The sequence below is a fragment of the Schistocerca serialis genome, chromosome 2 (assembly GCF_023864345.2).
Source record: "Schistocerca serialis cubense isolate TAMUIC-IGC-003099 chromosome 2, iqSchSeri2.2, whole genome shotgun sequence".
Taxonomy (NCBI): domain Eukaryota; kingdom Metazoa; phylum Arthropoda; class Insecta; order Orthoptera; family Acrididae; genus Schistocerca; species Schistocerca serialis.
The window spans coordinates 565583635-565607432 of NC_064639.1; the positions used below are offsets into that span (position 1 = coordinate 565583635).

General features: G+C 42.1%; 1 protein-coding gene across 1 annotated transcript in view; it reads left to right on the plus strand.

The window, feature by feature from the left end:
* The first annotated feature begins 6776 nt into the window (after window positions 1-6776).
* LOC126456227 (brachyurin-like) overlaps window positions 6777-23798 on the plus strand; it is a 161849-nt gene continuing 144827 nt past the window's right edge. Inside the window, exons 1-2 of the mRNA XM_050091979.1 lie at window positions 6777-6853; window positions 16083-16228. Coding sequence (XP_049947936.1) covers window positions 6777-6853; window positions 16083-16228 — 223 coding nt within the window. The remainder of the gene's footprint in view (window positions 6854-16082; window positions 16229-23798) is intronic.

Consider the following 23798-nt stretch of genomic DNA (forward strand, 5'->3'; position numbering starts at 1 on the left):
CTGTTTTTTCAGAGGCCACTGTGTGAGTTGTCATGGGGTTACTGATGTGGACGAGGTATCGATCAGTAGCGTACATGCCATTTTCAGCAGGCGCCTTCTCTCTTCTTGAGGAGAAATCGCCTGCCCCCTACGTCACCTGATATATTACGTTCTGATTCTTTTTTTTTTTTTTTTCTTTGTGGACACTTGAAGGCTGAAGTGCACAAACATATACCCACAACTCTGCAAGCACAGTAGGAGGCAATAACCCAGGAAGTGGCTACCATTACACCGGAAATGACACGAAAACGGACAGCTCCTGAAAAAGGCTTCCTCAATGTGTCAGCAATGGAAGACAACACGTACTAACTTCTTTCTTTATTTGTAGCTACCTTTTAAAATACGGGAGGACTTTTTAACAGATCCTGTACAATGACTCATGATCGGAACCAATAAACTCATACAAATATATGGGCGTAACAGTTTGCGAGTTGTTAAATAAAATCATCGTATAGGCTCAGTTGTAAGTAAAACAGGTATCAGACTTCAGTTCATTGATAGAATATAGGGAAACTGCAATTAGCCCATGAAGTATATTACTTGCAGAACACCCGTAATGCAACCCATCCTGCGATATCACTCATGTGTGTCGGACCAATATCAGATAGGATTGAGAAGGAGTATCTGCCACTTGTAATGCACTGCGGGTCGTATTTCCACAAAGCAACAGGAAGCTGTATTCAACTGGAACTAAGTATTGGCCTCAAGATATGTAAGGCAGTTTAAGTCTTTTCAATAACTGCTTAAATTAAATGTCATATAAGAAAGAAAAACACTCAAAACTCTTACAGGATGGTCCTTCATTTGTTGATCATCTACACTAGTCTCGCAACAGATGACTTACTGGCAGTTTTTGATCTTTACCACTAGGGCAGCTCAGGGTTAAGGAAGTTATGTACTTCTGGCTGGTACTTCAGGCTGGCCCTGTCGCAGAATTATATGTCTATGACCTACGGTAGTGAACTGCGACACCGCCACTTCTCTAGGACCGAAGTTCTAGGCAACCCATAGTAGCCCCTAACTATTCCGCATCCACATGCGTCAGCCATTAGAATGGATGACGGGCGAGCTAGCGCCATCATCACAGCCCCTCTGAGATTAACCAGTGGGATTTAACGGATCCGCCAGCCCAGTCCCATAGCTTGCTCTTGGTGGGAGACTCTCATTGTTCTCAAAGCTATCATTCATTCTGTTGGTTCTGCCATAGATGCCACGTTGTTACTACATATCGACGGTTTCTGGTTGTCTTCTCAGCAGGAATTAATTATTGCGTCGATGAATCAGCACTTGCACGTACAACACTTGGACATTCTCTTAATGTGTCTCTACAGTGAGGTGACTCATTCGGTACCTCCTAATATCGTGTTACCCGGGATAGTGAAGCAACAAATCGTTGTAAGTCCAATGAATAAATATTGAGCTATACTGCCTCCATAGCCATTCATAATTGCGAAAGAGTTGACAGTGTAGGATTTTGTCCACGTACTGACCTCTCTATTATGGTATAAATATTCTATGGGGTTCATGTCGGGAATTCTAAGTGGCCAAATCATTCGCCCGAGTTGTCCAGAATGTTCTTCACACCAGTCGTGAACAACTGTGGCCCGGTGACGTAGGGCATTGTCGTCCATGAAAATTCCATCGTTCTTTGGGAACGTGAAGTATATGTATGGCTGCAAGTGGTCTCCAAGTAGGGGAATATAACCATTTATAGTCAATGATAGATTGAGTTGCGGCAGAGGACGCAGTCCACTCCATGCAAACACAGCCTATACTACTGTGGAACCACCATCGCTTCCACTCTGCCTTATTGACAACCTGTGTCCATGGTTTCGTCTAGTCTCTACCATACTCGAACCGCACCAACCTATATGATGACGAGCCCAGGAGAGGCGCTGCAGGCGATGTCACACTGTTGGAGAAGGCTCTCGAATCGGTCGACTGCTGCCATAACCCAATAACGCCGTATTTCACCGCACTGTACTAACAGACACGTTCTTCGTGCGCCCCACATTGATTTCTGCGCTTATTTCACACATTGTTGCTTGTCTGCTAGCACTGACCACTCTATGCAAATGCTACTGCTCTCGGTCCTTAAGTGAAGGCCGTCAGCCACTGCGCTGTCCATGGTGAGAGCCAATGCCTGAAGTTTGGTATTCTCGTCACACTTTAACACTGTGGATCTCGGAATATTTATTTCCCTGACGTTTTCAGGAATGGAAAATCCGATGCGTCTAGCTGCAACTAACATTCCTCTTTCGAAATTTGTTACTTCTGTCATGCGGCCATAATCACGTCGGAAGCCTTTTCACATGAATCGCTTGAGTGTAAATGACATCTCCCCCAATACCTTCTGCACGCTGTACTACCGCCATCTGTATATATGTGCACATCGCTGTCGCATGACTTGTATCACCTCACTGCACTTCCAAATGGCCGAGTGGTTGTAGGTGCTTCAATCCGGAACCGCGCTGCTGCTACGGTCGCAGGTTCGAATCCTGCCTCTGGCATTAATGTACGAATGCCTGTTAGTTGTGTCGGATAGAGAATCAAGTCTGTATTGGATTTGTTTGACGAATAAAAGCACATCTGCAGTTGCATGGTTGCCTTACTTCAAATGCACGACCAGTTTCGTAACGTTAGATACATCATCAGGTGTAACGACTATACTGCGTTCACCTTGATTGAACCTGATGCAAACATTGCAGTATGTATTCTTCCGAGTTTGCCGGCATCTCATTAGATTTCATTTCACGTGGAGGGGAAGCTAAGCTGTCTGCAGTACAGTCAGACACGATAATAAGGATACGTACGTTTTATGCTGTACATTATGCGAACATCGACTCAGCGATAAAACGGGACATCAGTTTTGCCTGTACATTTAAAGCCGGCCGAAGTGGCCGTGCGGTTCTGGCGCTGCAGTCTGGAACCGCGAGACCGCTACGGTCGCAGGTTCGAATCCTGTCTCGGGCATGGATGTGTGTGATGTCCTTAGGTTAGTTAGGTTTAACTAGTTCTAAGTTCTACGGGACTAATGACCTCAGAAGTTGAGTCCCATAGTGTTCACAACCATTTGAGCCATTTGTACATTTAACTTCTACAGCACTGGCTAGCCAGCTTGTCCCTCTAACGTAATGTGATGTGAACAGTTGCAGCTAAGACCTAAAACCAGACGACAGAGAAACCATATAGCTTCGAATGTTATTTAATTTTTAAACCGAATGAAAAAAATTTTCGGCAAAACTCTGTAACTATGCTCCTAAGGGGACTAGACTGAAAACAAAACATGACCTCGTTTTTAACTGGCATATTACTGTAATTAAAAACAAGAGTGATGAAAATTGCTAATTTAAACTACGAGCAGTCTTTCTGAGTGAGCTATGACGTAAAAGCAAACCGCAGGGATTTCACAGAATTGTTGAATGTTGAAGCCACACAAGGTATTATTTATTATCAGTCGTATACATTTCAGTGCTGGAGCGGACATCTGCTACGTTGATAACGAGGCGAGCAACAACAAAATCCTCAAAGCCACCCAAGTGCCACATTTTCTCCTGGTCTTTTATGATATATCGTCCTAGTTTCCACCAACATTCGCGAGTGACCTACGGCAAAGCTTCGTGCATTAGTTCTAGTACGCCTGGCAGCTTAAATGCATTGTTATTTCTCGCAACAAATCCCTTAATTAGGTTTCAGATCCATTCTATCTCTCTTAAATTGCAGTTGTACGACAGAAACTGTAAAAAAGCAGCATTTGTACGGTGTGCTCGATGCCACGAAAAATATTTTCCATGTTTCTACAGCGCTTATCACTGTGGCTCATGTGTGACCACATTTGTGATATAAAACAATGAAGATAGTCTAGATAAAGAGCATATTTAACTTTTTTGCAAAAATTTAATTTGTAATGTTTTCTTAATATAAACAATCCTGCTTAACAATTCTTTATAAAGTGTCGATGGTTAAGAAATTACATTTGAAAAGAAGAAGACTTGCATTACTTATAAAAAATGATGATTAGATATGTTGTAGGTAGCATACATTTAACGCATTTTATATTTAAAAGATGTAGATATTCGAACTAAACAAAAAAGAAAGAAAAAGAAAAGGAGACTTCTCAAAGACTGGAACAAAGGTCTACACAATATCCAATTACCGTTCTTCCGCGCCACCGATTAAGCCAAACATCACGCTTATCTCAAGCCCTCAACGTCAGTAAATACAATTTCTTGAGAAACTTAATAGCCGATTTTTTTCTGTAATGTTGTGAAAAATGTGGAGAACAACTAGTTTCTCGCTATTTTCCGTGCACCACGCACGTGTTTCACTAGGGAGCAGGAAGCGGCTTCAGCCATTTCCACAGTATGTGTTAACAGCTCGACAATCAGAGTCCAAGTGGCGTTTAGGTGCACGGCGAACGTAGATGTTTTCTTAAATAAAAGCTACATAGCGGAAGGGTGATTAAGAAAGACGTTGATGGCTGTTAATTAGAACACTAATGATATGTAATATATACTGTAGTGGTAAGTTACAAATAATTGTTCCATATCCGGCGACACTGAATGACCGGGTCGCACAAAGTGCTTCAAGATTGCAGCAAGGAAGAGGAATCCAGAGGGAACGGACGTGGATACTCGTTGGAGTGTCAACAACGCGGTTGAAAGCAAGGGAACTGCTCCAAATAAGCGTATGGTTAGAGTTTAAAGAAATCTGTCTATGCAAAGAATATGCATCATCAGTATCAACGGGTGTTAGAGATTATATGCATTGCTTAGGTGCTTTAGCATTTTCGTGCACTGAAAAAATATGTGAAACATTTCACTGTATACGTTTGCTCTATGAACGTGGCAAACTATTTTTGTAAGCCTTGAGAACCAGTGGGCTAAGCGTTATCGTATTTTCAGAATAATGGAAAGGGCCATCCAATGATGAAGAAGACAGTATGTGTCAGATTGTCAATGAATTCGTGTTAGAGGATTTGAGAATGAGGGAATTACAAGAAGAAAAGCAAGACGGGGTTGTAAAACATTGGAATTCCGATTACAGTCATGAGGATCCCTATTTTTCCCCAAATGAGGAAGAAGACGATGAAGATGAAAATCCATTACATAGAATATAAGAGACGGAAAATGGGAACAAAATAAAGGAAGAGAGATTCTTCTGCAGGTACCATTAAAAAAGGAATAAGTAGCTTTTACTTTTGCTACATTTGTAATGAATAACGAACTGTCTCTATTTCTCTTTTAAAGACTGAGAATAAAGTGTTCATTGGAAAAACAGATTAACGCCGGAAATTACAACCAATTAGGCGCGGTGGGCAAACATCAAACAAAAATGTACCGCACGTAAGTCCTGGACCCACGAAAAACATTGATCCTAAAGTCGGTAACAGTGAATTACACTGCATGAGAAAATGACACAAGCACAAACTTCATGGGTTGAGAGGGTTTGTGATGTTATTGCAGTGATTACAATTTCAAGTCAAATTTATAAAGAACTTGTCAGTATGGCCCGCGTATCAGTGTGACGTTGCACCCCCTCTCGCCTCGATGCAAGCAGTGAATCTGTTAGGAAGGTTGCATAAAACCATTGTATTCTCTCCGAGAGACAAGCTGGTCCGCACATTTAAACGAGCATTGTATTGTTGACAGCTGGCACCAAGCAACTGTCGTATGAGAGATAACCCATGAAGACGAAGTGGGGTGGCCGGAGTGGCCGAGCGGTTCTAGGCGCTACAGTCTGGAACCGCGCGACCGCTACGCTCGCAGGTTCGAATCCTGCCTGGGGCATGGGTGTATGTGATGTCCTTAGGTTAGTTAGGTTTAAGTTGTTCTAAGTTCTAGGGGACTGGTGACCTCAGAAGATAAATCCCATAGTGCTTAGGGCCATTTGAACCATTTTGAACGAAGTGGTGTTCCTGGGCATGGTTCGCCTCCAGACGCAAATGACTATGTTGTGGTCATCGCTGGTCACTGACCAAACCTCTGGGATGACACAGAATGTTGGAGGGGGTCTATTACCTGTGCTCAGATGGCAGGCGCTGATACGAAGGCGTTTCAATAAGCTCGGTTCACAAGTTGGTCCTCGCTTGAGATGGTCAGATGTCGTCGACCAGAGGACTGAAGACAAGTATGCCTACCCTTACATTTCCTTTGCAGGCCAATTTCGGGTCACTGTCATACCTCAATGCCCCACAAATTTAGACATTACACGATTCGACCAGCCGGCCAAATGGAGACCAACAATGACGCCACTTTCAAACTCTTTCAGCTGTTCATAATGGCGTCTCACGCGCGTATATAGCATCTCAGTGTTCTTCTTAGTGCTCACTCAGCATCTGATGCTGATCCCGATTCTTGTATACCCTACCAACAATACCAAACACGAAGAACACTAATTCACTTCATTCCACTTGTCATTTACATACATGCCGATAGTTTCTATGTGTATGAAGCTATATTGTCATCCCACCACCTCTTCATGATATTTCATTTTTTAAGTTGGGCAGTGTACATTTTGTGTGACTTGTGTAAGTTTGATCTGAATATATAGATACGACCAGGACAAAAATTTGTCATATTCCCAAATCCCTCCTTCAGTGTTTAACTAAACTGCCAATCAATGACCAGTCTCCACCTGTTTCAGCTGGACACCCAAAGGCTGAAAAGGCTGCTGGCCGCATTGTAAATGGCGCCCCAGCCTCACTCGGCCAGTTTCCACACCAGGCGTCCTTGATCATGGATAACTCCTACATGTGTGGCGGGTCGCTGATCTCCGCCTCTGTCGTCCTAACAGCGGGGCACTGCGCCTCCGGGTGAGTAAAACCAATGTACCAACGCCAAGATCCAGAAGGTGGTCTCATGCTTATTCGAAAAAAGACTACGTTCATTTGCTATTGTAAGACTTGAAGTCGAATTGCACTGACTAAATCTTCCTGTGTTATTACCTTAAAATAATACTGCCTTGAAGCAACGTTTCGACTAGCTTCCTGCTTATCAACTTCAGGAGAGGAACTGGTATCCTCAATGAAGTCATCTTCAATATACTATGAATTGCACTCTTCCTGCCTTGAGGGACCGGCAGTTGGCCTCATCTGACACAGCGCAACACGATCTACCGTATTATCCTACTTATCATTTATCCGTCTTCTGCGTTCTATCTTCTCTCTCTCTCTTCTATCATCTATCTATCCACACACAAAATGAAGTGCTTAGGCGCTGTTCTATCAGGATCTATTGTAAGAGGGGGGGGATATTGATATGGTTTTCTCTGATGGATAGACTGACTTATGAGGAAGGAATGGGTATATAATTTTTAAATACTTCATTCAACTACGACGAATTAAACACCACCGCTGCAATGAAAAGCATGTTGAATGTCATTGACATCTAGTGGTGAATGGAAGAACTCTTTGGAAGCAGAGTTCTGCAAAGTGCGAAGCATTCCAGTCAAACAGAGTGCATGCGTTCTGCTTTCTTTGATGTACCACCATACGGAAAGATTGGCGCAGAATGCTTATTGTGGATGTGCATTCACGCATTAAGAGAAAGAAAAAGAGATGTAAGTCTCTGACGATCTCTCTCTCTCTCTCTCTCTCTCTCTCTCTCTCTCTCTCACACACACACACACACACACACACACACACACACACACACACACACACAAACGATATGTTAGCTACATTTTGTGGACAGCAATACCTGGTATGTAATCCAAAGTGCACCAACTGAAATGTTCATAAACATTGATAGCGTCTTGTAGAAGGAAAAAGACATGGGCATTATCTTCTTGATTCCTTAAATATAAAGGACGGAATAGGATTCAGAAAACCCTTGCATATGATATTACTATAGATGTTCGGGGACGCATTTCGTAAAAAGGAGAGCAGTTCAGACTGCCAGTTTGTGCTTACCTCAGATTGGCAATCGCAATTCGCTCTTATAGTTCACTGCAGATTCTTTGAAGAACGAACAGTGAGTTATTTGACTGGGAAGTATCACAATAAACATAGGCAATAACGAAAACATAGTCACTTAACTATCAAGCTGCGATGAAAAACTATAAATTGCGGGCGAATCAAATAATTATACTGAGTATTTTCCCTGAAAAAGTCTGGATAGCAAAAAAAAACCGAGAGTCCTAAAACTAAGGTTTTTAATTTTTTATGCTAAATGTAAAACTTTTCCAAAAAAGTACTTCAGCCACGAATGCAGCTTTGATTCGTTTATTTAGGTTGTTTCAGCGGAGCTGTAAATGAGCTTTCAGCCGTCATGTGCTACAAATGTACATTGGGCAAGCTTGCTTTTATTTTACTTCATTTGTCGCCTTAAACCATAATCCGCCCAGCCATATCCAATCACACACACATACTCTCTCTCTCTCTCTCTCTCTCTCTCTCTATCTCTCTCTCTGTCAGGTAGATCCTATTAGCATTGGTTATCAACATTTTAATTAGACCATGATGTTCTCCCTTCATTACACTGAGAAATCACTCGAAGCACCATTAACTACGGAACAGACAACATTCAGGCCTCCTGACAACATTCAGGCCTCCTGGCGTGCACTGCTTAAATGGTCTAAGTTGTTCTCTGATTTTTATTCATAGTCATGCGCGGTGGCGGCATTACCGCTAACCCCGACAACTTGTCCGTCGTAAATAACCGTATGAAGCCGGGATGAGTTGCTAATTCACATATAAAAACAAATCGTTTTGACACCGGATAAGAACGTGCGAGAAACTGTAGCACATTCCTTGAACTCTCCACTGAAATCAACACATTACTATTCTGAACAAACTTCTGGTAAATGTTTTACTCCACTGCTGAAGTCGAGGAATGTTGTGCGCTACACACATCCCTGAACGAGAAAGTACCTCATACGGAGACAGTCGACAGCAATTTGGAAGGAGTAAGGGTCTGGTCTTTATCCTTAAATCATTACATGTGAATTCTGGAACTAAATCGTTCCTTGACAATGCCATCACACATTTACTGTCTCATCAAAGCTTGTGTTCAGACTCTGACGACATCGCCATAGACGAGATGTGTAGTCTACCTACTTGGTATTTGTTTCTATGTATCTCGCTTTTTGGGAGGGGGTGGAACTTGGATTCAGAAGGATGTAGGTTGCAGTAGGTACTGGGAGATGAAGAAGCTTTCACAGGATAGAGTAGCATGGAGAGCTGCATCAAACCAGTCTCAGGACTTAAGGTCGCAACAGCAACAATGCTCTTGTCAAGCGAGACAACAGATTTCATCCAGGTTTCCCACAGTCATTCGGCAAGAACTGCCTCGACAGAACGGCGCTGGCAGCAGGCTTTTTGGACTACCAGCCCCTAGCTCTACGTCCAGTCCCCTACTACCTCATACTCAAAAACCTGTCGGAAGTTTCATTATTTGCTATCATTTCCAGTGTCGCTATTCTAGTTGCCACTATTTAGATATGGATACGTAGCATTTGAGTGGCGTTGGAGGACGACTGGGGGTTGTGCATTCGTGAGTTCAGGTTAACAAATATACATAAAATTTCTAGCAATAGGTCAATAACAGTTAAACAGAACTTAGTTTTTACCCCAATTTAGTTCTACAAGCAGAGCTCAAACAAGAAATTAACAATTAAATGATTTCGACACAATCAAACATAACTAAAATCTGGGAGACACAATAATAATTACAATACATGGCACTATATATTTATATTTTCTGTACTTAACCACAGGACACTAAGTCAACTTACAGACTTAATTAAGGTTACCCACCTAGCACGCAGTTCAGCCTTAGTTCACCAATTCCTGTTACCGTCATCGAATAATAGCATCGCTCCTATTCAAATGTCCAACAGTGCATCGATTACTCCAACCGTCTTCTTTGAGCCCATCTACGCGCCCTTTCTCAAATGCAGACATGTGTATATGATGTTCTCGTGTCTGTGTGCGAGGCGTATTTACGGTCCAATTGAGTACACGGAATGAAATTCACAAAGACCTTTATCTCCTGGTAACGAAATGTCTCATGTTTACTACCCTTGCCGTTTGTAAGATGAAATTGCGCTTCAGCGATGCCTGAGCTCCCAGTTCGTGCACATCAACAGCGCAGAAATATATGTATATAGCTTCTTTTCTACGTTTACTTCGTATATTATTATTTAAATTGCGTGTGAGTTTCATATAGGAGGTGTAATTTCTAATTTTAGTTACTGTAATCGTAAATTCAGGCAGATTGTAGCGCAGTCGTTAGGCATTTGTACAGGTTAGTTCATACATTCTTTGGGTGTTTCCCTTGCGTTATTTAGGCACGGACTCGTGTTTCAGTAACTGTTGTACAACATCGATTAGAATGGACGTCCCTGTCCATTCTGTGTTCGGATGAGGGCTCAGTTGGCATCCCTTCACTCACAGCTGCAGGCGGCGCTGACTTTGGTCGCGCAGCTTGAGGCTGTTGCCAATGGGCATCACTGTGGGGAGCCAGACTTGGGTATCATGGGAATGTCAAACTTGTCCCTTCTGTCCCCAGATTGGTCTGCTGCTGTGGTTGCCCCGGTTGCTGCCCACAGTGGGGCTGAGCCCTCGCCTGTGGTTGATTGGGAGGTTGTTCCAAGGTGTGGCAGGCAGCGAAAGACGTCCCCGGAGGCTGATCAGAAAGCCTCCCCGGTGCGTCTGACAAACAGGTTTCAGGTACTGTCTCTGGCTGAGCCAGATTCACCTGCCTGCCCTGTTTCACAGGATGATTCTCAGCCTTCAAGGTCTGGGCAATCACAGAGGGTGGGCTTATTGGTAGTTAGGAGCTCCAACGTTAGGCGTGTAATGGGGCCCCTTAGGGATATGGCGGCTAAAGAGCGGAATAATCCAGTGTGCACTCCATGTGCATTCCATGTGGAGTCATTCCTGATGTGGAAAGGGTCCTTCCGGATGCCATGAAGAGCACAGGGTGCAGCCAGCTGCAGGTGGTGGCACATGTCGGCACTAATGACGTGTGTCGCTTTGGATCTGAGGAAATTCTCTCTGGATTCCAGCGGCTATCTGATTTGGTGAAGGCTGCCGGTCTTGCTTACGAGATGAAGGCAGAGCTCACTATCTGCAGCATCGTTGACAGAACCGACTGCGGACCTTTGGTGCAGAGCCAGGTGGAGGGTCTGAATCAGAGGCTCAGACGGTTTTGCGACCGTGTTGGCTGCAGATTCCTAGACTTGCGCCATAGGGTGGTGGGGTTTCGGGTTCCGCTGAATAGGTCAGGAGTTCACTACACTCAGCTGGCGGCTACATGGGTAGCGGAGGCTGTGTGGCGTGGACTGGGCGGTTTTTTAGGTTAGAATGCCTCGGGAAAGTACAGGGTGAGCTGCAATCTCAAAGTGTGCATGGCAATTACAGGACGTGCTTGGATCAAGGAACAGTCGGAATTGTAGTTGTAAATTGTTGTAGTTGTGCTGGGAAAGTCCCTGAGCTTCAAGCGCTAATAGAAAGCACAGAAGCTGAAATCGTTATAGGTACAGAAAGCTGGCTAAAGCCTGAAATAAGTTCTGCCGAAATTTTTATGAAGTCTCAGAAGGTGTTCAGGAAAGATAGATTAGGCAGAATTGGTGGTGGAGTGTTTGTGTCTGTCAGTAGTGGTTTATCTTGTAGTGAAGTCTAAGTAGATACTCCATGTGAATTGGTATGGGTGGAGGTTATACTTAACAGCCGAACTAAGTTAATAATTGGCTCCTTCTACCGACCCCCAGACTCCGATGATATAGTTGGTGAACAGTTCAGAGAAGATTTGAGTCTCGTAACAAATAAATACCCCACTCATACGGTTATAGTTGGTGGGGACTTCAACCTTCCCTCGATATGTTGGCAAAAATACTCGTTCAAAACCGGTGGTAGGCAGAAAACACCATCCTAGATTGTCCTAAATGCTTTCTCCGAAAATTATTTCTAGCAGTTAGTCCACGAACCCACGCGAATTGTAAATGGTTGTGAAAACACACTTGACCTCTTAGCCACAAACAATCCAGAGCTAATATATGCCGGCCGAAGTGGCCGTGTGGTTAAATGTGTTGCAGTCTGGAACCGCAAGACCGCTACAGTCGCAGGTTCGAATCCTGCCTCGGGCATGGATGTTTATGATGTCCTTAGGTTAGTTAGGTTTAACTAGTTCTAAGTTCTAGGGACTAATGACCTTAGCAGTTGAGTCCCATAGTGCTCAGAGCCAATCCAGAGCTAATAGAAAGCATCATTGACTGATACAGGGATTAGTGATCACAAGGTCGTTGTAGCTAGGCTCAATACCGTTTCTTCCAAATCCACCAGAAACAAACGCAAAATAATTTTATTTAAAAAAGTGGATAAAGTGTCACTAGAAGCCTTCCTAAGAGACAATCTCCATTCCTTCCGAACCGACTATGCAAATGTAGACGAGATGTGGCTCAAATTCAAAGATATAGTAGCAACCGCAATTGAGAGATTCATACCTCATAAATTGGTAAGAGATAGAACTGATCCCCCATGGAACACAAAACAGACCCGAACACTGTTGCAGAGGCAACGGAAAAAGCATGCGAAGTTCAGAAGAACACGAAATCCCGAAGATTGGCTAAAATTTACAGACGCGCGAAATTTGGCACGGACTTCAATGCGAGATGCCTTTAATAGGTTCCACAACGAAACATTGTCTCGAAATTTGGTAGAAAATCCGAAAAAATTCTGGTCGCATGTGAAGTACACAAGCGGCAAGATGCAGTCAATACCTTCGCTGCGCAGTGCCGATGGTACTGTTACCGACGGCTGTGCCGCTAAAGCAGAGTTATTGAACGCAGTTTACCGAAATTCCTTCACCAGGGAAGACGAATGGAATATTCCAGAATTTGAAACATGAACAGCTGCTGGCATGAGTTTCTTAGAAGTAGATACCTTAGGGGTTGCGAAGCAACTCAAATCAAACGGGCAAATCTTCAGGTCCAGATTGTGTACCGATTAGGTTCCTTTCAGATTACGCTGATACAATAGCTCCCTACTTAGCAATCATATACAACCGCTCGCTCACCGATAGATCTGTACCTACAGACTGGAAAATTGCGCAGGTCGCACCAGTGTTTAAGAAGGGTAGTAGGAGTAATCCATCGAACTACAGACCTATATAATTGATGTCGGTTTGCAGTAGGGTTTTGCAGCATATACTGTATTCAAACATTATGAATCACCTCGAAGGGAAAGACCTATTGATACGTAATCAGCATGGTTTCAGAAAACAACGTTCTTGTGCAATGCAGCTAGCTCTTTATTCGCACGAAGTAATGGCCGCTATCGACAGGGGATCTCAAGTTGATTCCGTATTTCTAGATTTCCGGAAAGCTTTTGACACCATTCCTCACAAGCGACTTCTAATCAAGCTGCGGGCCTATGGGGTATCGTCTCAGTTGTGCGACTGAATTCGTGATTTCCTGTCAGGAAGGTCGCAGTTCGTAGTAATAGACGGCAGATCATCGAGTAAAACTGAAGTGATATCAGGTGTTCCCCAGGGAAGCGTCCTGGGACCTCTGCTGTTCCTGATCTATGTAAATGACCTGGGTGACAATCTGAGCAGTTCTCTTAGGTTGTTCGCAGATGATGCTGTAATTTACCGTCTAGTAAAGTCATCCGAAGACCAATATCAGTTGCAAAGCGATTTAGAAAAGATTGATGTATGGTGTGGCAGGTGGCAGTTGACGCTAAATAACGAAAAGTGTGAGGTTATCCACATGAGTTCCAAAAGAAATCCGTTGGAATTCGATTACTCGATAAATAGTACAATTCTCAAGGCTGTCAACTCAACTAAGTACCTGGGTGTTAAAATTACGAACAACTTCAGTTGGAAAGACCACATAGATAATATTGTGGGGAAGGTGAGCCAAAGGTTGCGTTTCATTGGCAGCACACTTAGAAGATGCAACAAGTCTACTAACGAGACAGCTTACACTACACTCGTTCGTCCTCTGTTAGGATATTGCTGCGCAGTGTGGGATCCTTACCAGGTGGGATTGACAGAGAACATCGAAAGGGTGCAAAAAAAGGGCAGCTCGTTTTGTATTATCACGTAATAGGGGGGAGAGTGTGGCAGATATGATACACGAGTTGGGATGGAAGTCATTAAAGCAAAGACGTTTTTCGTCGTGGCGAGATATATTTACGAAATTTCAGTCACCAACTTTCTCTTCCGAATGCAAAAATATTTTGTTGAGCCCAACCTACATAGGTAGGAATGATCATCGAAATAAAATAAGTGAAATCAGAGCTCGAACAGAAAGGTTCAGGTGTTCATTTTTCCTGCACGCTGTCTGGGAGTGGAATGGTAGAGATAGTATGATTGTGGTTCGATGAACTCTCTGCCAAGCACTTAAATGTGAATTGAAGAGTAATCATATAGATGTAGATGTAGATCATCCAAAGTTCACAAGTTTACAGATCCACTGATCCATGTGTTTTCCTGTCGGTGGCGATAAGCCATGTCCGTCAGTTCTTACAGTGATATCAACTACCTTGGACCTGTCCTCCATTATTTCCGTTTACTTGTATGTTCAGTGCTATTTACATCACGCGTTTTGTGTTTTCCTCCACGTTTGTCTATACGCAGTGTTCAGACTCTGTTCACCCAATAGATCAACTCACATGTCAAATTTTCATTCCTTCTCTTGGGGATTCAGGTCATGGGCTTTCTAGTCGGCTAATGTAGTTTTCAACAATTTGTGCTGTGCGTGGTGGTTTTGCAGATCTGTCACCCCTGTGCAGATGCAAAAGTGGAGAGGTACGATATTGTTATGCATGTGACGCTTTTCCATTTCTTTCCTTTGTAGTTTTAATTGGTGGCCATCACGGAGATGGCATTTTTGCAGTGCTAGTAGGAGCAGTTGCGCCTCCAGGAACAGCAGCAAAAGCTGCAGCACGAGCAGATGCAGAAACTGCTCAAACAGAATGCGCAGTAACTCTGCTCTTACACTCTGCTCTGAAGGCGGACCAAGTGCCTAGGGAGAAGCCTCCCCTCCACCTTTGCCCACCCCCTCCACAGAGCCCTCAACAGCTCTTGCTTCGTATAAATGGGTTTACGTGTCAGCAGGGCGATGGTGTCGGTCATGGCATATTTCTACCCGTGGACTAAATTGATACAGTGTGCATCCTTTCACCCACAGAATAGGGCAGTGTGGTGTTGATCCCGCAACTCCCACTTCGGACTACATGGAATTGGAACCAGCGCCTTCCTTTTGCCGCTTGCCCGTGGATTTGTTCTCATCCCTACTGGTGCAGACGGACCGTCCGGCACTCCAGCCTGCACCTTCTCCCGCCACTCCGTGGCTTTTTCAGGGGTGACAGAATTAGCATTCCCGCCTGTGGACATCGATGTGGACGCAGATATGGCGTAGATTTCACTGCAGAATAGTGCACCACACTGCCACTGAAGGTGCGCTCAAAGCATTTTATAGGCAGAGTCACTGACCCAGGAGTTTACCTGTCGGCAGCGATAGACCGGCGCTGCGTTTTTAAGCTGATTTACACTTCCTTGACTGGGGCGTTCACCTCGCTCTGTGCTTTGTTTCTGGTGCTTGGTTGTTCAGTACCTCGTGCTGGTCACGTTTTGTGTTTTTCTCTATGCTTATCTCTACGCATTGTTCAGACTCTTTGCATCCCCAGTAGATCCACTCGCATGTCGAATTTCCTTTCCCTCTTCCGAGGTTCAGCTCCTTGAATATGTAGTCGAGCCACCGCCAGCTAGCACAGTTTACATTTGTGCCGACAGTTACGGTTCGCGTCGTTTTTACGCCCTGTGCAGACACAAAATATACGATCCACAGACAAGATGAGCACACGACTCCCTCCCTGAGGTAACAAACAACTTCGGCGACAGGAAGAGTATTGGGCCACAAAAGTAAAACAGACGCAAAATTGTGAAAGTTTGAGTACAGCAGAGCCTATAATAGTACAGATTAACACTGTCTAAAAGAAGAAGAAGGAAGATAATTCTCCTGAATACTATTAAGTCAGTATATTATTACTCCATCACGCTAACCTGTGCTGTAACCTTCTTTTGCTGCGACAGGTTCAGCACGTGGGAGGTGAGGCTTGGACTCACCAGTCTCAGCATTATTGAGCCTACCCGCGTGACCATCGTCACCAGGTCGGCGTCGGTGCACTCCGAATACGACATTGCCGTCGTCTTCCTGGGTACCAACGTCCCGCTAAACAGTAAGTCCAACGCATATGTGGATACATTATCATATAGACAAATAGTTTCTAACACTATCTAAAAATTTACCACTGTATACACTGTATAAATAGAATAGTCGTGGCGGACTGGAATTCGACATTAGGAAAAGGAAGACAAGGAAAAATTGTAGGTGAATATGGACTGGGGGTAAGGAATGAAATAGGAAGCCACCTGGTAGAATTTTGCGCAGAGCATAACTCAATCATAGCTAACACTTGGTTTAATAATCATACAAGAAGGCTGTATACGTGGAAGAGACCTGTAAACAACAGAAGGCTTCAGACAGAGTATATAATGGTAAGACAGAGATTTAGGAACCAGGTTTTAAATTGTAAGACATTCCCAGGGACAGATGTGCATTCTGACCACAATTTATTGGTCATCAACTGTTGATTAAAAATGAAGGAACTGCAAAAAGATTGTAATTCAAGGAGATCGGACCTAAATAAACTGAAAGAAGCAGAGGTTGTAAGGAGGTTCAGAGGAAGCATGAGGGAATGATCGACAAGAACAGGGGAAAGGAATTCAGTAAAAGAAGAATGGGTAGCTCTGAGAGATTAAATAGTGATGGCAGCAGCGGATCAAGTAGGTAAAAAGACGAGAGATAGTAGAGAACCTTCGGTAACAGAAGAGATATTGAATTTATTTGACGAAAGGAGAAAATATAAAAATTCAGTAAATGAACAGGCGAAAAGAAACACAAAACCCTCAAAAATGAGATCGACATGAAGTGCAAAATGGATACGCAGCAATGCTTAGAGGATATATTTAAGAATGTAGGAGCATATATCATAGGGATAAAGTAGATACCGCATACAAGAAAACTAAAGAGACCTTTGGAGAAAAGAGAACCACCTACATGAATATCTAGAGATCAGATGGGAAACAAGTCATAAGTAAAGAAGGGAAAGCTGAAAGCTGGAAGGAGTATGTAGAAGGTCTACACGAGGGAGACGTAAGGGGAGCCGGAACGCTGAAAATGACAAAACTGACGTTTTTTGGTTTTTTCATTATAAATTGATTTGGAGTTTTCTGAATAAAACAAATCAAGTTTCACCCTTATAAGTGAATTCTAAGTGTTTTTTTTTTATAGCTGCAAAGTTGACGCGCCGCGTAAACGGTTGTAGCGACTTGGTGTGCCACCTCTGACGGCGCCGCTCGCTGGCTGCAAGCAGGGTAACTTTGCGGAATTAGACAGTGTTTTGTTTTCCAACGTTGTATGGATTTGTCTCTGTGACAAGTGACTGTTCATATCACTAAACATAAACGCTATACTGTGTGCATTGACTTGTGGAGTTTGCTTCTTGTTGTTTAGCTGTTCAATTTTGCGTATTTGATGAATTTTGCTCGTACTTGTTTTACGTATTTGGATTGTGGATATCAATATGCCACGTTTCAGCAATCGAGTGTTGTTGTTTCGAAGGGAGATGCTGCTCAGATTGCTTCACCGACTACTCCAAATGAATGTGATATAACTTCTTCCAGCAAGAAACTTTGTGACAGCAAAGAAAAATTTGAGAACTATGAAAGTGACAGTAATGATGTGAATGAAATAATTTACAATTTCTTGCTCTCTAATTTTTGAAACATAACTTATTATGCCAAGTTTGCAAAGAAAGAGGACTGGAATTGAAAATAACTTCACACATTGGTTTTGCATGTAAAATGTTATTGAAGTGTAACGAATGTGCTGCAGAAGTTTCGTTTTCTAATTCTAACAGTATTCCTCGGAGTGGTAATAGTGGAAAGAAGGTGTATGATATAAATGTTAAGCTAGTGCATGGCTTGCGTTGCATTGGCAAGGGCAGTGCTGCAGGTACAATGTTATGTGGAATTATGAACTTGCCAAAATCCCCAACCAAGTGTTGAATTTCTAATGAATTGATAGAATCTTCTGCTGAAGATATTGCTCAAGCAGCAATGAAGAAAGCAGTTGAAGAAGTTGTGACAGACAATGGGAATTGCAGAGATTTAACTGTTGCTTTAGATGGATCATGGCAATGTAGATGTCTTAAATTTCTAAATAGAGTTGTGACAGCTACCAGTGGAGACAGCTGCAAAGTAATTGATGTTGCTGTTCTCTTAAAACATTGTAGATGTAAGGGCAATACCAAGGCAGAAGAGAGTGAAAGTCGTGAAGCAAATTTTCATGGCACAAGTGGTGCAATGGAAGTGTAGGGAGTGAAAGCAATTTTTTCCAGATCACAGGAGAGGTACAATGTATGATACACTAACTATCTAGGAGATGGTGATTCTAAGGGATATAAAGCTGTAGAGGAACTCAAACCTTATGGCAATGAAATTCACATTAAAAAACAGGAGTCCACTCGACATGTGCAGAAGTGCATGGGGGTTCACTTGTGCAAACTAAAGCAGACATTAGGATCCCAGAAGCTTAGTGATGGTAAGACCCTTGGAGGAAGAGGAAGATTGACAGATGAAGCAATTGATAGATTGCAGAGGTATTATGAGTGTCCTATTAGGAAAATACAAGAAGCATTGAGCATATGAGGAGAGCAGTATGGGCCTTATTTTTTCGTACTGCATCAACAAATGAGCACCCATAACATGCACTGTGCCCCACAGGTGATGACTCATGGTGTAAGTACCAATCAGGAAAGGAATATGCCCCTAAAAACAGTTTCACAAATGCTGTAATTAAGCCCATATTCAGAGATTCATCACAGCCGAGTTTATTGGAAAAGTGTTTGCAAGGGAAAACACAAAATCCAAATGAAAGTGTAAGTAATTTAATTTCTATTTGGACTCCCAAAAAGTGTTTCTACAGATAAAAACATTGCCCTTTGGAGTGTATGATGCAGTGACAACATACAATGAATGAAACATTGTCAAATGTGATGTGTTGAAACGTTTAAATTTACAACCATGACACAACACCATTTACACAATGCACCTAATTGATGAAGAAAGACTAAGAGGTGGAGGAAGAAGAGACAAAAGCCCACAACATGAAGCAAAAGGGGAGAAAGTCCCAATGAAAGGAAATTAACACTGGCAAAAGACGAGGATACTGATAATCCATCATATGGGGCAGGAATGTATTAAAAAACTTTGGAAGCCATTCCCTGTAACTTTAAAATTTTCATCTTTGAGGAACATTTTCTCAAAAACTGCAAACACTATATCAATAAAATATACAACAATAATGTTTGCTTCCTTTCCTTCATTTTTATATCAATTTGTAAAAAAATATTGTGTAATTAAAGAGTTATAGAAGAAAAAGTGCAAAATTTTAGAGAAAAAATAAGCATCTGCTTAAAAAATTGTAAAACAAAAACCAATAAATATTTCTTAACATGGCATTATAAGTTTGTAGAGAAATAGTCACTGAACATGTAGTCCAAATTTCAGAGCAATATGTTTAATGGTTTTCGAAAAAATGTTCCTCTATTTGCTAAAATTAACATGGAGGAGATGCATCGTTCCGGCTCCCTGTAAGTGATGGCAATATTACAGAAATAGAAGAGGACGCAGATAACGATGAGATGGGAGATATGATACGGTGTGAAGAATTTGATAGAGCACTGAAAGGCCTGAGTCGAAACAAAGCCATGGGAGCAGACAACATCCCGTTAGAACTACTGATAGCCTCGGGAGAGCAAGCCATAGCAAAACTCTTCCATATGGCGAGCATGATGTATGAGACAGGCAAAATACCATCATACATCAAGAAAAATATGATAATTCCAATTCCAAAGGAAGGAGGATCTGACGGGTGTGAAATTACCGAACTATTAGTTTAATAAGTCACAGTTGCAAAATACTAACACGAATTCTTTACAGAACAATGGTAAAATTGGTAGAAGGTAAAATCAGTTTGGATTCCGTAGAAATGCTTGAACACCTGAGGCAATACTGACCCTACGACTTATCTTAGAAGATAGATTAAGGAAAGGCAAACCTACGTTTCAAGCATTTGTAGACTTATGGAAGGTTTTTAACAATGTTGCCTGGAATACTCTCTTTCAAATTCTGAAGGTGGCTGGGGTAAAATACAGGGAGCGAAAGGCTATTTACTATTTGTTCATGAACCATATGCCAGTTATAAGAGTCGAGGGGCACGAAAGGGAAGCAGTGGCTGAGAAGGGAGTGAGGCAGGGTTGTAGCTTATCCCCAATGTTACTCAATCTGTATACTTGTAACCTCCCCCGTCACTTATCGACCTTAATGACAGTGAAAAATTAAACCGTGTGTATCTAATGGAAATTTGGGAAAAGCAATCGTCACCAATGTTAATCTGTCGATAAAGAGGGAGGAAGGGTTACATCTAAATGAAAGGAAAAATGCGAATGAAATTGGTGGAAATTAATTTTGAAAAAGGGTAAAGTTAATAAAGAAAGTAAATGTGCGGTCGTTACGTTAATAATTAACTGGCGTTAATGAGATATTTGAGATTTGGGGAAAATTGCGGTCGCCAGTCCTATGGACAAGTACTATAATAACTGAAAAAGAAAGGTTAAGCCACACATAATTAGCACTAAAAGCGTGACAAGTAAAGGTTGACACGTGTCGTGTGAAAACTTAATGTTTGTCAGAAGTAATAAATTTCGCTACACTCTCACTTAATTTAGCAAAAGAGTTAATAAAACCGGAAAATTGAAAGTTAATTTAGTGTCTGAAATTAATAGAGAACTTTCTTTCTGAAATACTACGAAATTAAATTAAATAAGGTTAGTCTTGGGCTACCTCAACAATCATCTCAAAAGCAACTTGAATCTACACAATTTACAAATAAGAGATTTAACTTTGAGCTTGAATTAAATGATTTTGAACAATTAACAATAATAAAATTTAGTATGCACCAAGCTGAGCAGCAGTCACAGGTAAGCTAAAACATGGTAACAAAATTCGCACTCTTAATTTGTGCTTGTGTAATCTAAATATGGTTCTGTTTGGTTATTGTAGCCAGCTATGAATACCTTAACTGATCTTTGAAATTAAAGCAGTGAAATGGAATGATATTACTTTAATGCTGGCGTTTGAATTTCAACGACACTCGGGTTCATTTCGGAAAAGAAAGGGTCCCTGCTTGGTAATGCAGTTGGGACAGTGAGCAACAAAGGTTCATGCTATGTTGCTGTATTTTAGTGATGCAATGGAACAGTTTGAAAAGCTGAGGTCTGCCATACAGTTCTAAAACTTTACGTGCTTTCAGTCTTCTTAGTTGGTTGATTGAATGTTTGAAGTCGTCAATCGAGGAGGTGGCGACGATCACTTATTGTCGGCCGTCGCTGTTGCAGAAGCTGGATGTTGGCGCGCCTTCTTATCGACACGGTAACCAGGCGAAACGGGCTCTTGATGTGTGCCAGCTAATGTGTTCCGTCCGCGACACCGTGCCAGAAACTATCATAGCAAGTCGAGCGCAATTACGTGCTGCCAAACCCCGAAAGCGCGGGAACTCGCGCGAGCGTCACTCAACACACCTGCTCCAAACGCCCTACTCCAACCAGACTCTGCCCTGCCCGCGCTCCACGCGCCAGAGATAACACTCTCCAAAATCCTAAACACTTTGGTTCTCCACCCGACCTATCGATGTAATCATTCGATAGCATAGTTTTCCCTAGGCAAGATCCAGCGTAAAAATAAAAATAATATTTACAAACCAAACCAATTATACATCGACATCAATGCATAAGTATATATATACAAATTTTAAAACAATTACAATATGTAAAAACACAGAAATGTCTTATCTTCAGATAACAAAATAAGGAAAAAATTTACAGTACAATAGATGGAAATAGGAGGATATGCATTCCCGGCATTACATACTGAGCAAGCAGTAAAGGAAACAAAGTGGGAATTAAAATCCAGGCAGAAGAAATAAAATCTTTGAGATTTGCTGACGACACTGTAATTCTGTCAGAGACAGCAAAGGACATGGAAGAGCAGTTGAACGGAATGGACAGTGTCTTGAAGGTACGATACTAGATGAAGATCAACGAAAGCAAGATGAGAATAATGGAATGTAGTCGAATTAAATCAGGTGATGCTGGGGGAATTAGATTAAGAAATGAGACACTTTTAAAATAGTAGATGAGTTTTGCTATTTGGACAGAAAAATAATTGGTGATGGTCGAAGTAGAGAGGATACAAAACGTAGACTGGCGATGGCAAGTTAAGCGTTTCTGAAGAAGAGAAATTTCTAAACATCGAGTACAGATTTAAGTGTGGGGAATTTTTTTTGCGCTAGTATTTGTATGGAGTGCATCCACGTATGGAAGTGAAAGATGGACGATAAAAATAGTGACTGCGACTCAAATTCACGAATCATGTCTGTGCCACTACCTCCCCTATTTCGCGATAATACAAAACGAGCTGCCCTTCTTTGAGGTTTTTCGATGTCATCCGTCAGTGCCACCCGATGCGGACCCCACACCGTACAGCATACTCCAGAATAAGGTGGACGAGCATAGTGTAAACAGTCTCTTTAGTAGACCTGTTGCACCTTCTAAGTGTTCTGCCATTGAATCGCAGTCTTTGGTTTGCTCTACCCACAACATTATCTCTGTGATCGTTCCAATTTAGTTTACTTGTAATTGTAATCCCTAAGAATTTAACTGAATTTACAGCCTTCAGATTTGTGTGGCTTATCGCGTAATCGAAATTTAGCTGATTTCTTTTAGCACTCTTCGCACCATAAAAATATCTAAATCGTTTTGCTCATCTGATGACTTTACAAGACGGTAAATGACAGCATCATCTGCAAACAATCTAAGACAGCTACTGTGATTGTTTCCTATGTCGTTAACATAGATCAGGAACAACAGAGGGCCTATAACACTTCCTCGATGAAAGCCGGATATTACTTCTCTTTTACTTGATGACTTTCCGTCTATTACAACGAACTGTGACCTTTCTGACAGGAAACCACGGATCCAGCTGCACAAGAGGCATTATTCCATAGGCACGCAGTCTGGTTAGAAGACGCTTGTGAGGAACGGTGTCAGAAGCCTTATGGAAATCTAAAAATATAGAATCAGTTTGACATCTCCTGTCGATAGTACTCATTACTTCATGAGTATGAAGAGCTAGTTGTGTTTCACAAGAATAATGTTTTCTGAATCCGTGCTTTGTGTCAATAAATCGTTTTCTTCGAGATACTTCATAATGTTCGAACACAGTATATGTTCTAAAACCCTACTGCGAATCGACGTTAGTGATATGGTCCTGTAATTCAGTGGATTATTCCTTCTTCCTTTTTTCTTGTTGGTGTGACTTGACAATTTTCTAGTCTTTAGATACGGATTTTTCTGTGAGCCAGCGGTTGTATATAATTTCTAAATATGGAGATATTGCATCAGCATACTCTGAAAGGAACCTGACTGGCATACAATTTGGAACGGAGGCCTTGCCTTTATTAAGTGATTTAAGCTGTTTTTCTACACCGAGGATATCTACTTCTATGTTTCTCATCTTGGCAGCTGTTCTTGATTATAATCTTTGGACTGAGGACCACAAAAGCAACAATAAATACAACGTCCGAAAAACATTAACGCATTCCAGTCAAAAAATCTCCGGTTACTG